The 12822-nt window shown below is 44.4% G+C and overlaps 1 protein-coding gene across 1 annotated transcript in view; it reads left to right on the forward strand.

Annotated features, from left to right (window-relative positions):
* The first annotated feature begins 413 nt into the window (after positions 1-413).
* TBX15 (T-box transcription factor 15) overlaps positions 414-12822 on the forward strand; it is an 84402-nt gene continuing 71993 nt past the window's right edge. The window contains exon 1 of the mRNA XM_039338810.1: positions 414-847. Coding sequence (XP_039194744.1) covers positions 646-847 — 202 coding nt within the window. The 5' untranslated portion in view covers positions 414-645. The remainder of the gene's footprint in view (positions 848-12822) is intronic.

The raw sequence follows: 12822 nt of genomic DNA on the forward strand, positions 1-12822 counted from the left end.
GGATAGTGTAACATTGTTAATCTTTTCTGCTTACGATCACAGACGCTGTAGAGTTCACTCCCAGCAGCTTCGCATATTTGGGAGGGGGTTTACGCGAGCAGCCAGGAGGCATCTGGGCCTGAGTGGAGGCTGGGCGCCCGCTGGCCGCCTTTTTGGAGCGGAGGGGGCGACCGGCTCCTCGCTCTGCAAGAGTTAAGGCCGCGGGCAGCCGGGAAGCCCGGGCGCTTGGCCCGCCCCTTCCTCATTGGTTCCCGCGACCGCGGTCTCCGGATTCGCCACCTTCTCATTGGGCAGCGACTCTTGACGGGCGCTCGCAGCCGGGACCAGGCGAGGGAGGAAAGAGGGGGAAAGTTCCCCAGGAGTCTGGATCAATCAGAGGGAGAGAGGGACGAATCGGGGGGGGGGGGGGGAGAGAAGAGAGATGAAGCGCAGCCCGAGCGCGGGATTCTGAGCGGTGCCTTTCGGCCAGCCAACAACTCGGGACCCATGTAGCGCCCAGGCGGCCGCGGGACTCTCACGTCGGAACGGCCTCTCCGCTCGGCTTCCCTCTCGGCCCGGCTCGCCGGCCCCGACCCGTCCTCTGCCAGCTCGGCGGCCGGCGGCGCGGCGGCCGTGTGGCTTCGGCACCCCCGCCGGGCGGCTAAGATGAGCGAAAGGAGGCGCTCGGCTGTGGCCCTCAGCTCGCGAGCGCACGCCTTCTCGGTGGAGGCCCTGATCGGCTCGCACAAGAAGCGGAAGCTCCGCGACTGGGACGCCAAAGGCCTGGATTTGTCCATGGAGAGCCTCAGCCCCGACGGGCAGCTGCCGGACGCCGACGACCCTGCCCAGTGCCTGGACCTGAACCCCGGTGAGCGCGGCGCACGGCGGGACGGGAGAGGCGGCGGGTGCCCGGCCCTTAGGGGGCCTGGTGGCCGTAAGAGAAACTGGGTCAGGGAGAGCTTAAACGCCGCTACCCGGGAGGTGGCCCTTCTGCTGACAGCTGGGCTGTGCGGGCGCGGGCGGGCGGGGGGGAGGACTAGCTATTGAAGTGGTCCAGGCAGCCGCGGCCTTTTTCTCGCTTCCCTTTCCAGACCGCCGATTCCCTCCCTCCCCCCCCGCCCCTCCCGCCAGTTACAGGGCACTTTTACATCAATAGACTGCAGGTCGGTTGGGGGGGGGGCTTACGGGAAGGCTGATTGGGCCCCTCGCGCAAGCAAATGTACCCCAGGGGTTTTCTAAGGAGGCGCCTTTCTCTTTCCCCGGCTCCTTCCGGGCGCGTCCAACAAGCAGCCCCTGCCTTGCACGCTGGACAGGAATAGATCGGCTCCTAGCTATGAATAGCTCAGCATCGAGGCAAACCTCACCTGGAATTAAAAGGGGCCCACCTCGGGGAAGGCCGCCGGCCACTTCCACCAGGACTGTGGGTCAGGGAAGGCAGGAGGGGGAAAGAACAGGCGCAGAGAAATGCCCTGGGCGTGATCTCTGGGGAGAGCGCTCCACAAGGCGCGCCTTTACAGCTTCGATAAGGTTCAGCCGGGGACACGGCGGTGCCCAGCAGTTGTCCCAAGTCTGCCAGGGTTCGCTGAATTGCAAGAGACGAGAAGGCGCCAAGAGTGGCGGTCAAACCCCGGTGCCATTTTCGGTGCCACCGTTGGGTTGCCAAAGCGGTGTCCAAGCAGGATCGAACACCTCAAAGCTGGCAACGGGCAAGGCCGCTGGGGCAGTAGGGGATCACGAAGGGTCGGGAGTGGATCGCGGGGCTTTGCCATGGCCGAACTCTTCCCCTTTGTCCCCCCCCCCCGCCGAGCAACGTAATTTATGGTTGATCTCGAGATTCTTGTCGAAACGAAAATGCACAGATTCCCCCCCCCCCAAGGAAGTTTCTTGGGATTCGCTGAACCGGGTGTGCGGAGAGGGTTGTGTTTCGTTTTCTTCCTTGCGCTTTTCAAGACGCTCTTTCTATAAAAGGCATTCAAAGGATAGAAAAACCGTCCGCTTTGAAAAGTTGGTTGGCTAAGCAGCTGCTTAGGTTTTTCACTTTCGGTTTTAAGCAGGTTAACCTGAGGCTTTCCAGCATCTCTAATTTTCATGAGGAGGACACACACATACAAATACCCACACTCTTAAAAATGGGAAACCTCTTGAGAGATTAAATTAGAGCCAGAGGCCTGGCAGGTAATTTGCACACTCCTCTCCAGCTTCATGCTGGGGACCGGGGGTTGAGGTACGGGGCTAACAAGCGAAGGCACCACAAAAGTTCGGCCGGAGAGCCGTTCTGTCGGCCTGGCCGCCTTTGGGTTTCGGAGGGAGCGGGCCAGTCGGGCCTCTTTTAGTACTCCCTGACGACAGTGCGCTGCTCTTGAGCGTTGGACTCCGCCGCTGCCGTCCTGCCTGCCTCGCCGCTCATCCTTTAAAGCAATCCCCGATGGCCCCGTGTCTCGCCCAAAACTTCCACCAGCGGATCTCCAGTTGAGTGGGTTGAGCCTAGCAGCCAGGCCTGGCGAGGTGTGTGTGTGCGTGTGTGTGTGCATGTGTGTCTGTGTGCGTGGGTGGGTAGGTGGGTGCGCGCGCGCGCGCGTGCGTTTGTGAGTTATTACTTTGCTTTGAAGGCCGCCAGAGGATGGCAACGGGCAGGTTGGTCTTGCTCCAATAGCGAGGACTAGTCCGTGCAATAGCAAGGTTCCAGTCAAATCTCGGTGCCACATTTTCGGTGCCACCGTTGCATTACGGCCTTCTTTCCTGACTCTGCAGCATCTGGCAAGTGAACGAGGCCCGAGGGCCCGGCGAGCAACGTCCGAGTCTCCAGGGCGCGTGGCCTTCCACCCACAGGCTATCGGGGTGAGGTACTTTCTGGGAAAGGCCGGGAGTCGGGCCATCCGGAGTTTCCAGAACTCTCCGTTTCTTCCCCAAAAGAAAACAGGCTCTTCTTGGCTTGCAAAAGCCCAGTCGGCCTGGTCGACGGGACGAAAGGCCTGTACTCTGCGCCGGCAGGGCTACTAGACTTAGGCGCCGCGTTCCTTGAGCCTCACTGCAATCTGAGGTGGAAAAGTCCGCCTTCCCTAGAGAAAAGAAAAGCGATCGGGATTTTTTTTTTTTTTTTGCCAACGATAACTTTAGAATAGTATAGAACAGAACGCTGCTGCACATTCATGAATGGTCTGGGATTCTATGAATGTTCAGAGAACGGACAGAACGTTAACGAACCTTGGCCCATTTAAAGGTAGGAAGTTGAACTTTACTCCTTTCCCTTTCCCTTTCCCTTTCCTGGTGCAACCGATTTTCTCAGCGACCCTCATTCCTGTTGCCTGGCGGCTTCTTATAGTTGCCTGTTCGACGGGTTTCCCTGCACCCGGCCTCCTCCAGGGCCTTTTCTTCGCTATCTACATGTCCAAAATTCTTTGCATATAGGAGGATTTCTAACTCTGTAGTCGGATTCCAGCTGAAAGGTATACTTGAAGCAAAACCCGCCAGGTTGATGAGTTGGCCCTCCATAGCTTCGTACCGTTCCCCACCCCAGGAGGACCTGGAAGGGATTTTCGACCTGGGGGGCTGCAAACCTCCTTCCTCGAAGATCCCTTGGCTGGTTATTCTGATTTCTTTTCAGATCTATTGCACTTTGGGTATCAGGCTGCCCGGGCAAAGACAGCTTTTCCCGGGTTCTGGGGCTCTGCATCTCCCCAGAGAAGTTGACTGGCCGGCGACTGCATTAAGTAGCATGGAAGTGTCCGAAAACTAGGAGCCTTTAGCTTTGCAGGGTGGCTGATCCTGCGGGGGAGGGGCTCACTCTGGCCGGCCTGAGCACTGAACACAGGCCGCGATTTTTATTTCAGGCGTGAACATCTCCAGGTACAGAGCTGGCAGTTGTCTTATTAACATTTGTTTTGTTTACAGAAATTATTATTATTATTATCATCATCATCATCATGATTATCATTATCATCATTATTATTTATTTTCGCATAGACAACCAGATGTTTAGACTTATTATTGTTATTGACTACTGTTGGACGCCTAGAGTTACTTATGTACGATTGGCGGCTATAGCCCATACATTTTCCAAATAAATTTTCTAAATACAAGGGAAGAAACGTCGCCACTGCCCCTCTTTGAATAGCCGGGCATCACATCCCTCCCAATGCACAACTGAATTCCTTGGTGTACGAGGGGCCTTATTCCTCCCCCCCCCTTTTTTTTTTTAAATAGGCACGTACTGAAATTTTGATTTTTCACAGGGATTACGAGCATAGGCTGCGATACTACGGACCTGGGTAGGAAAAAAAAAAAAAATCGGAGAGCAGCTTTCTTGTAGAGGTCTCCTCGCAAGAAAAGGGTTCCCCGTTCTGGGGGTCGGGGACATCTGACACCTCTTCTTTACTGATTTACCGCGTTTCAACACCTCTCCCGGCCCTCGCTGTAGTGCCACAAAGCCTGGCTTCATTATACTGATCTCTTAGCCGCCCAGCCAGCTCCTTTAAATCTGGGGAAGGCGCCCTTTGATCTTTTCTAAGCTGCCGAGGCGCGTCGCAGGGTTCCGTAAACCTGCCCCCCCCCCGCAACCTTGGCTTTACATGCGTCCCCAAGTTTAGCGGAGAAGCGCGTTCGCAGTCTGCACCCGGAGGCTTCAGTGTGCCTGGGCCCGGCCTCAAGCGATGGGTCTTTGCGAGTCGTTCTTCCACCAGAGACCCGGAGAGAAGAAAGCAGGGCCGATTCCTCTGGAAGGGGTTCCTCGGCGGGGCTCCCTCTTTTCCCTCACGCTTCCCCACTTGAAATAGATTCAAGCCGGCCTAAAGAGCTCTTGGGGTTTATTTAGTTCTTAGAGCGCCGCGGCCGAATGGAAGGAAGATTCGACTGGGGAGGCATTACGGAGGCCTTCTTGATTCGCTCCTCCTCACTTTACCTCACCTTGATTTACTTCACGTTTGAACTGCATTTATTAAACGGCGGGTTTTCGTTGCCTTAATTGCGGAGGAAGTGCAATTAAGAAAGCAATTAAAAGGGAAGAACCTACTCAAATGCAGCTGCAATCTCAACAGAAATATAGAGAGGTTTTTGCTGCAGTTTCTGACTGTGATAAATGTCTTTATCTGTGTGTATCCATGTCTGTCTCTCTGTCTCTCTGTGTGTGTTTGTGTGCGCGCGCGCGCGGTGCTCTTTTTGTTGCAGCTGCATTTGAGTAGGGTCTTTTCTTTTGATTATTTTCTTAATTACACTTCCTCCGCAATTAAGGGGCAAAAACACGTTCATCACGCCCGTTTAATATATCGTAATCTGACAGGAAACGGATTCAGTATAGATAACAAATAAAATCCAATATATTTTCAATTAATAAGACTAACGAACACACTCTGACAAATAGTTTCCATTTTTTTTATTCCCACTCAAAAGGGGTCTAACCAAATTTCTTATTTTCTGATACCAGTCTTGCAGGTTTTATCTGGAAGTTTAACATAAAGAAATTATTAATAGGAAAAGGCTGTCAAATTGCTAAGAACATGTGTGCCTCTTGATGGATAGTGATATCTGGGATGTCTCTACATATAGAATTTTTAACCAAAATTGAACTAACTTGATTCTATTATCCTGCTCAGTACTGATGACCCCACTTTTTACACAGTTACAAATTATTGTGGGTTGTATCCTTGTCTTCTTTAAGGACGCCCTTCTAATCATACTTGTTTCAGTTGGTGTTTCTGTTGAGACAATAAGAAAAAAAAACAAAAACAAAAGTCAAAAGCATCTATTCTTCCAGTGGAATTAGCGTTTCAGGAAGGGCCAGGGTAGGAGGGCTCTTTGGAAGATAAGCTGCAAACTTTGCAAACGGCTTGGGCTCAAGCAAGCTCCAGAACTTTGCATTTTCTGATTGTCGGAGGAGAAGAATCTTTTCTCTGTAGGTTCTTGGGAATGGGTGGAGTGGTCAACCACTTTCCCCTCCTGAGCCAAATGCAATAACTGCTGTGAGGACTGAATGCTTTTTAGCTGAGCTTGGTTGTTCCATTACTCGGTCAGGAGGGGGGCAATTTTAACCATTAAATAATTGGAACGGTGAACTGGCTCAGTAATTTGACTATGCCGTCCTTTTTTTGTGGCCTGCGGTTTAATCTTTATAAACAGCCAGTTTTGTTAACCCCTGATGAATGCATAATGGCTGTCTGTGACAAATTGTCCTCAAACATCTGAAAAGCTTTCACAGCCCGAGAGGAAAGTTGTAAAATATAGCGTACATGCATGCGTGTAATCCTAGACAGCGATCTAAACAGTCTCGGTAATATTACAAGATGTGCCCACATTTCTCTCTTGCTTGTCAGCCTGACACCTCCACTTCAGCAGCTGCGGAAGGGATATTTATAAAGCTGATGACCATTCAGCCTGGCCTCTGACTCTTCCCCATGATCCCGGGCTAGAGGCTGCTTGGGGAGTAGCAGGTGGCCCAGGCAGTTGCCGAAAAGCACTCAGAGCCTATTTTTCTGTTTGTTTATTGCTCCCATGGGGAAGGGGAACAAGGGAGCATTCCACACAGAGCCTGCTTGCAAGCCACACTGCCTTCATCCCAGCTTTCCGTGGACCTGGGCTCCCTTCCTGCCAGGCTGCTAGAGGAGGAACCTGGGGCCATTCTGCAGTGGCTCAGCAGATGAACCAAGTCACTCATTAGCTGCAGATCAAGGAGGACAGCATTTAATTGGCCCATCCCCTCTGATTACTGGCTCACAATGAAGGCTTGGGGTCTTGATAAGCATCCCTCGCCTTCTCTGGATGAATTCTGGCAGAAACCATGCTTTCAAACCTTGGAATGTCACTTTTTAAATTAAGTCTTAGTGGGGCAATGAGTTTTAATTGCTTAGCACACATTAATATGATAATATTGATCCTGAAAGAATAATATAGTACTGGTTGAAATGCAAAGCTGAACAATCAGTTTAAAATAGAGCCAATTTGTTTTATTTTTTTAGAAGCTTATTCAAACAGATTGTTCTTATTCTTCTTATCATCATTATCATCATCATCGTCATTGTTATTATTTGCAAGTCAGCCAGACGGCTAATCTAGATTTGGCATTTTTATCCATCTATTGAGTCTTTCTGAAGGATCTGGGTTAGGTAGATGTTATCTGATGGGGTTATCTGATGGGGTTGCACCCAAAGTGCTTGTTGTCATTGTTGTTATGCATATTATTCAGTCATTATAAAAGTTCAATTGGCCATTATTTTCACACAGTACCATTATTTGGATATATGGTCTTGAAACAACAAAAATAGTGGTAGTTCTAATGTCTTTTAACACACTCCCTAGCACACTCTCACACATTTTAGGAAATATGGCAACATCCTTGCTTCCCTTAATTCACATAAATCGCTCTTCAATTTCCAATGTTTCACTCTTTCTCAAGTTTGCAAGTATTGTGGGCATATAAGAATATTATACCTTCAAAAAGTTGTTTGAAGTGCTGTGACTTTTATCAGTTGCATTCAACACAACTGTTTTATTGGCAGGATTTTAGAAAATCCAGGGAGTACATTCTTTCAGATTTGTTTTGAGGGTTAAAAGAAATTTTGCAACAGATGTAGAACTTTTGGAGATGGTGGAGGAGAATGAGAAGTTGTATGATGCAAGTGAAAGAGTGCTTCTTTCTCCTTTATGTAGCCTATAGATCCAAAAAAAAAAGCATGACACAGAAGGGCAAACTATCGGAGTGTGACAAATATGAATATCTTTCCTTCTTTGGAGCAATCACAAAACACAATTAATGCCTTAAGAATGTGTAAGTATACCAGGCTGTCTTGCTCATGGAAGATCACTTATTATATGCTTTTCTTAATTACTTGCAGCAACATTTTGAGGTAGTTCTAACAAAGAGGAATTAACCACTACTATAGGAAATTGCAGGCTATGCAATCCTATGTAGTATAAATGAACATCTGCTCTCCTCCCTGTAGCCTCCCAGACCCCCTTGGTCTTCTTTGGAGGTTGTCCACTTCTCTAGTCAAGGCAATATTTCATGGGCTACATCATGGGCTGCAGAGGGAAGTCATGCTGCGCTGACAGAGGCACTTCCACAGATAGAAATCTTTGGACAGAAAGCTGACTGGATCAAATCAGACCAGTTCATCTGCTTGCTGACAGCATTAGTTCTCCAAAGTGTCAGAAGCAAGGTTTTTGCCCCTAAGTTGGAAATTTCCAAGAACAAACTTGAGGCCTTTTGGATTTTTACTCACCAACAACAACTGCAGTGAAAAAAACATCTTCTCATGCCAATTCATGTTCAGGAGAAAATATTTTTTGAAATGGATAGCAAATAAACCTTGGTATGCAGATTGTGTAGATCACTGATATTTAAAAATTTAAAATGTTCACAACATTGAAAGGCTACAGGTTAAGAAGTTGGCTGAGAACTAAGGAGACTCAGCTTCAAATCTACCTTCCTTCCTGGAAGGGTTACTTTGAGCTAGTCCCTATCTTTCAGCTCAACCAACCTTAGAGGGTGGCAGTTGTGAGAAAAATTGGAGAAGGACTACACTGCATGCCTCCTTAGGAAAGACACCTGAAAATAAGAATCTAAGATTTAAAGAGGATTAATTAACTCAATACATGCTTTGGACTCAAGGAGCTGAAGTATCTGTAGAGCCCTTTATGAAGTAGAATATTTAATAAAAGGGGAATAACTCAATGATCACATATATTAGAGGAACAGAACAGTTCACCCCTATCTGAGTTGTACATTTATGATCTTGAGCTTCTGTTCTATCAAAATAGTATCTTATTCTAAACACTTTAAAACACTTTTATTTTCTTGAGGAAATTAAAGTCTAGCCATCGAGTGAACTTGTGAAATTAGTTTCACTAACTAATTCAATAACTAACCCATTTCCCACCATTTCTGATCCATCTTGTTTTAAATCTCTTTCATGGACACTTTTTATCAAATGGATATGTATATCACGTATGATTTCAAAATTCTTTCTCCCTTGAAAGGGAAAAAAAATCAGCTGAGATTATTATAGGAAAACAAAACAAAAGGGTAGAAAAGAGCACTATTGAAAAATACATTATGTAATATAATTCACTTAGATTCCATTGATATCAGTGGGTCTTTAAGTATAAATGAGTTCAACTTATAATATACAGATAGTGTTCATAGCATTTAGAAATACACTTGGGTTATATTCAATTTTATTTCCCACTATAACACTCTGAAATGTATCTGAATTTGGCTAGTTCATATTCTAAATATTAGTATTCATAAATTATGAGTGTGCCCTGGCCTTTTTCATGCCTCAAAAAACAAACTAATGGCACAGATTTTTTTTTCAATTTTAATTTTCCCAGGAACCCATTGGTAACATATACTGGGAGTGTCCTAATATGAAATATTTAAGCCACTAGGTATAAATCCTGGATTTGGTCACCCATTCTTGAGAAAAGATGGATTTTACCTCTGACTGGGAACAGATTTGTCTTTAGGGATATGTATCACATTTTAAGGATAAATTCCTATGGCTACACTTTTTTTCTACATTTTTCCTGCAGAAAGAAGAAATAGGGATACTATACACCTGCAACTGAATGAGACTGCATTAGTTGTGAATAAAATGAGATTGTGAATAAAAAGTGCCTTTTTTAAACAGTCTCTCTTGGGGGGGGGGAATTGGCCTTTACAAACAGTGAGAACACCCATGAAAAAAGATGTTGAGATCTACCATTGTTGGTTGAGTTGTTTTAATAATATTTTTTTCTACACAAATTTAAAATACGGCACACATACCCAACATTCTTCCAGTCTATTCCTCCACATGAGCATTTCCATGATGTCATTCTATAATAGGCCAACCTTTTACACTGCCATAAAAATATAACAGAGATGCATTTTGGGGTAGTAAAATTAATAGCTTCCTGCGAATGCACTCAAGGCTGTAAGGGGTGCAGAAAAAGAGCTTGGTACAATATGTGTTGACTAATGTCTTCATTTAAAGAGATTACTTATGTTTTAAATAAGTAATTTCCATTTCCATATGATATGATTGTCATACATATGTAGCAGGAGAAAGAAGTGGGATTCGACCCACAGTCTGGACTATGATTTTAGGCTATTTCAAAGAAGTCTCGTTGTAAGCAAGATTTAGAACATGAGATCCGAATTGTCTATTTATGACTCTGTTATTCCATTTGGGTGTGAGTTATATCAGCTTAACTCAGCCTCCTCCCAGCAGCATCACTCTGTGTCTTCATCAATAGTTGTCTTCAGAGAAAGATTTTTTTTTCCCAAATGGGAAAGAAGGAGAAAAGGAAGGGTAGTGTTCAAACTTCAAAAAAGACTTTATAGCTTAGCAAGGTAGCCTCACTCACCCATAAATAGAAGGCTAGTTATCTAACTTTATTAAACTCCAGGGAGGGCTTCAATGAATAAGGATACACTGCAGACAACTTAACCATTTGGGATGTATTTGTTTAGGGCTTTGCATATTTAAAAATGTTCCCATCCAAAAACTGGTACAAGATTGCATTTTTATATTACTTGATTTGTTTAGAATCTTCAACTGGAACTTGGGGGTATGAGGCAGCCTGCAGTAAAAATTAATGATCACAGCTTGTCTTTAATGCATCTTTTTAAATCCATTTAAGTTTCCAGTGCAGGCATAATTAAAAAGGCTTTGACAGCATTCTGCATTAAATATAGATGCAGACTTTTAAGTAACTTCAAGCATATTTTTCTTGCTCTGTCATCCTTTATTTTTCTGCTAAGACTGCATTTAACCACACCAGTGAAGTTCTACTAATGTCAGCAAGACTTGGGCCGGGGGGGGGGGGGCATTGCCATAGCTTGAGAAAATGGAAGGCTCCATCTGGAGCCAGAAATGGGAGTTTTATTTTTGATACATCTGTAATGCAGAAGTAGCACATTTGCAACTATTTTATTCTTAGTTAATGTTTCCTTTTAAGATATTTTTTTTAAAGTAAATCAGAAATACAAAATAAAAATGGATATTTTATATTTTATTGTTTGAAGCAGCCCGCTTAAGAATTGGGGAAGGATTTCAGCCACACTTCTAGATTGCTCTCCAAATCAGACTACCAGATAAGGGAATTCATGTTAAGCAAGTTAAGCCTGCAATTTAATTTACCTTTCTTTTTATTGTTAATATTTGAGACAAACCCATTGAATGTATGGTATTAAATGAAATAAGTAAAATGAAAATTTGATCCTGAGCAATTATTAAAGAATAAAATAAATTGTCCCTCTTTGCCATTATTTTGAAATTCATCTCCTTCCATAAGAATGAATTTGTCCATAAGATGAAAAGCAACAAACGCAAAGCAATATGAGATGCAATTCCCTTTCCTGTAAAATGGGGGCATGAACTTCGTTTTGGCTTCCTTTGTTTGCTTTGTTTGGCCTGCTGAGGGCCACAGAGGCCATTATCAAGGTTGATGTGAAATTAACAAGGAGAATGTGGTTGAATTTCATAGATTTATTTTTGTTTCAAAGGACTTTTGGAAGACGAAAATAGATGAAATTTGTGCTTTAAGTCTGCAGAAGCTTGACTAACCCATTTATTCCTTCACCTCTCTAAAATGGGAAAAACTATTTAATACTGAGAGCCTGTTAAGGCTACAGGTCAAGAAGTCAATGCTAATCAATACCCAGCATGTAATGCAAATAATCCTATTTGGACGTCTTCATTTGGAGGAATTTGTGGGGTCCCTTTATATATAAGTGTAATTTAAGGACAATCTGCAGCAGAGATAAAAGAGGCAAAATCTGAGTATAAAGGCAGTCGGTGCCCATGTTACATGACTTGAATATACTGGGCACTCAAAATCAATACTGGGTTCCCTTCTGTGATTTTTAGTTCCATCATCTGTTCGCTTTTTGGATTCTACATTTCTTGCATCCTTTTATTAATTTAATGTTCATGTTAAATGTTAAAAACATTTAAAAGATTAGGATAAATAATAGTGTCACAGGAATAACTTCCTACTAAATGTACCTCTCTGCAATCACTTTAAACATAGTTATGAGAATGTAGACAAATTTATCACTATAGCAAGATACAGTAATAAATACTTGGATGATGCATAGTAACCAGAGAGCCATAAAATATCACACCTTCCAATAGTGAATGTTGGTGAATGTTGAACAGAAGGAGCCAGAAGATGGCCTTGAAGAACAGGGAGGTATCAGCATATTTTAGCTTCATTAAAGTCGTACTGATTAAATAGGTTGAACCAACCTTGTAGAATTCCCAGTGAAATGTGAATGAGGGAAATTAAAGGCCAGAGTTCTAGAGGTATCAAGCAAGAGGAAGATGATCTGGAAAATCTGCAGAAATACAAATATGTATGTATGTATGTATGTATGTATATGTATATGTATATGTATATATCAAAAAGAAATCTCAGCGGCATCTCTTTGATCCTCTAATGAATACTAAGTTATATTCAATAGCAAGTATACTCAGTAGCAATGCAATGTTGAATTTAACTTTTAAAATAAAGATTGAATGGAATGGAATTGGGTTGGAGTGAATGAGTTGTCTGGCATTTTAGAGCTGGCTCGTCCCACCTTAGATATATTGGACCATAACAACTATAGTTTTTAGCCAACGTGTTAAGCAGAAAGCTATTCTTGGATCTGAAAGTGGTGTGCTAGGTCTATATTCCAAAAGTAAGTATTACAGGCTAGCCAAAAATCAAAGAAGTCTGGGCCAAAATTTAAGCCTGATTTCATTTAATATACAGTAAAATTCTATTAAACAGATTTAGCTAATATGACCAAAAATGTGGGAAGTAATCATTTTCCTTTTTGGCACAGTTATATTTACAATTCAACTTTCAAGGTACTTGAGGGGC

Source organism: Crotalus tigris, unplaced genomic scaffold (genome assembly GCF_016545835.1).
Source record: "Crotalus tigris isolate CLP2741 ecotype Arizona unplaced genomic scaffold, ASM1654583v1 scf7180000017716.2861928, whole genome shotgun sequence".
Classification (NCBI taxonomy): domain Eukaryota; kingdom Metazoa; phylum Chordata; class Lepidosauria; order Squamata; family Viperidae; genus Crotalus; species Crotalus tigris.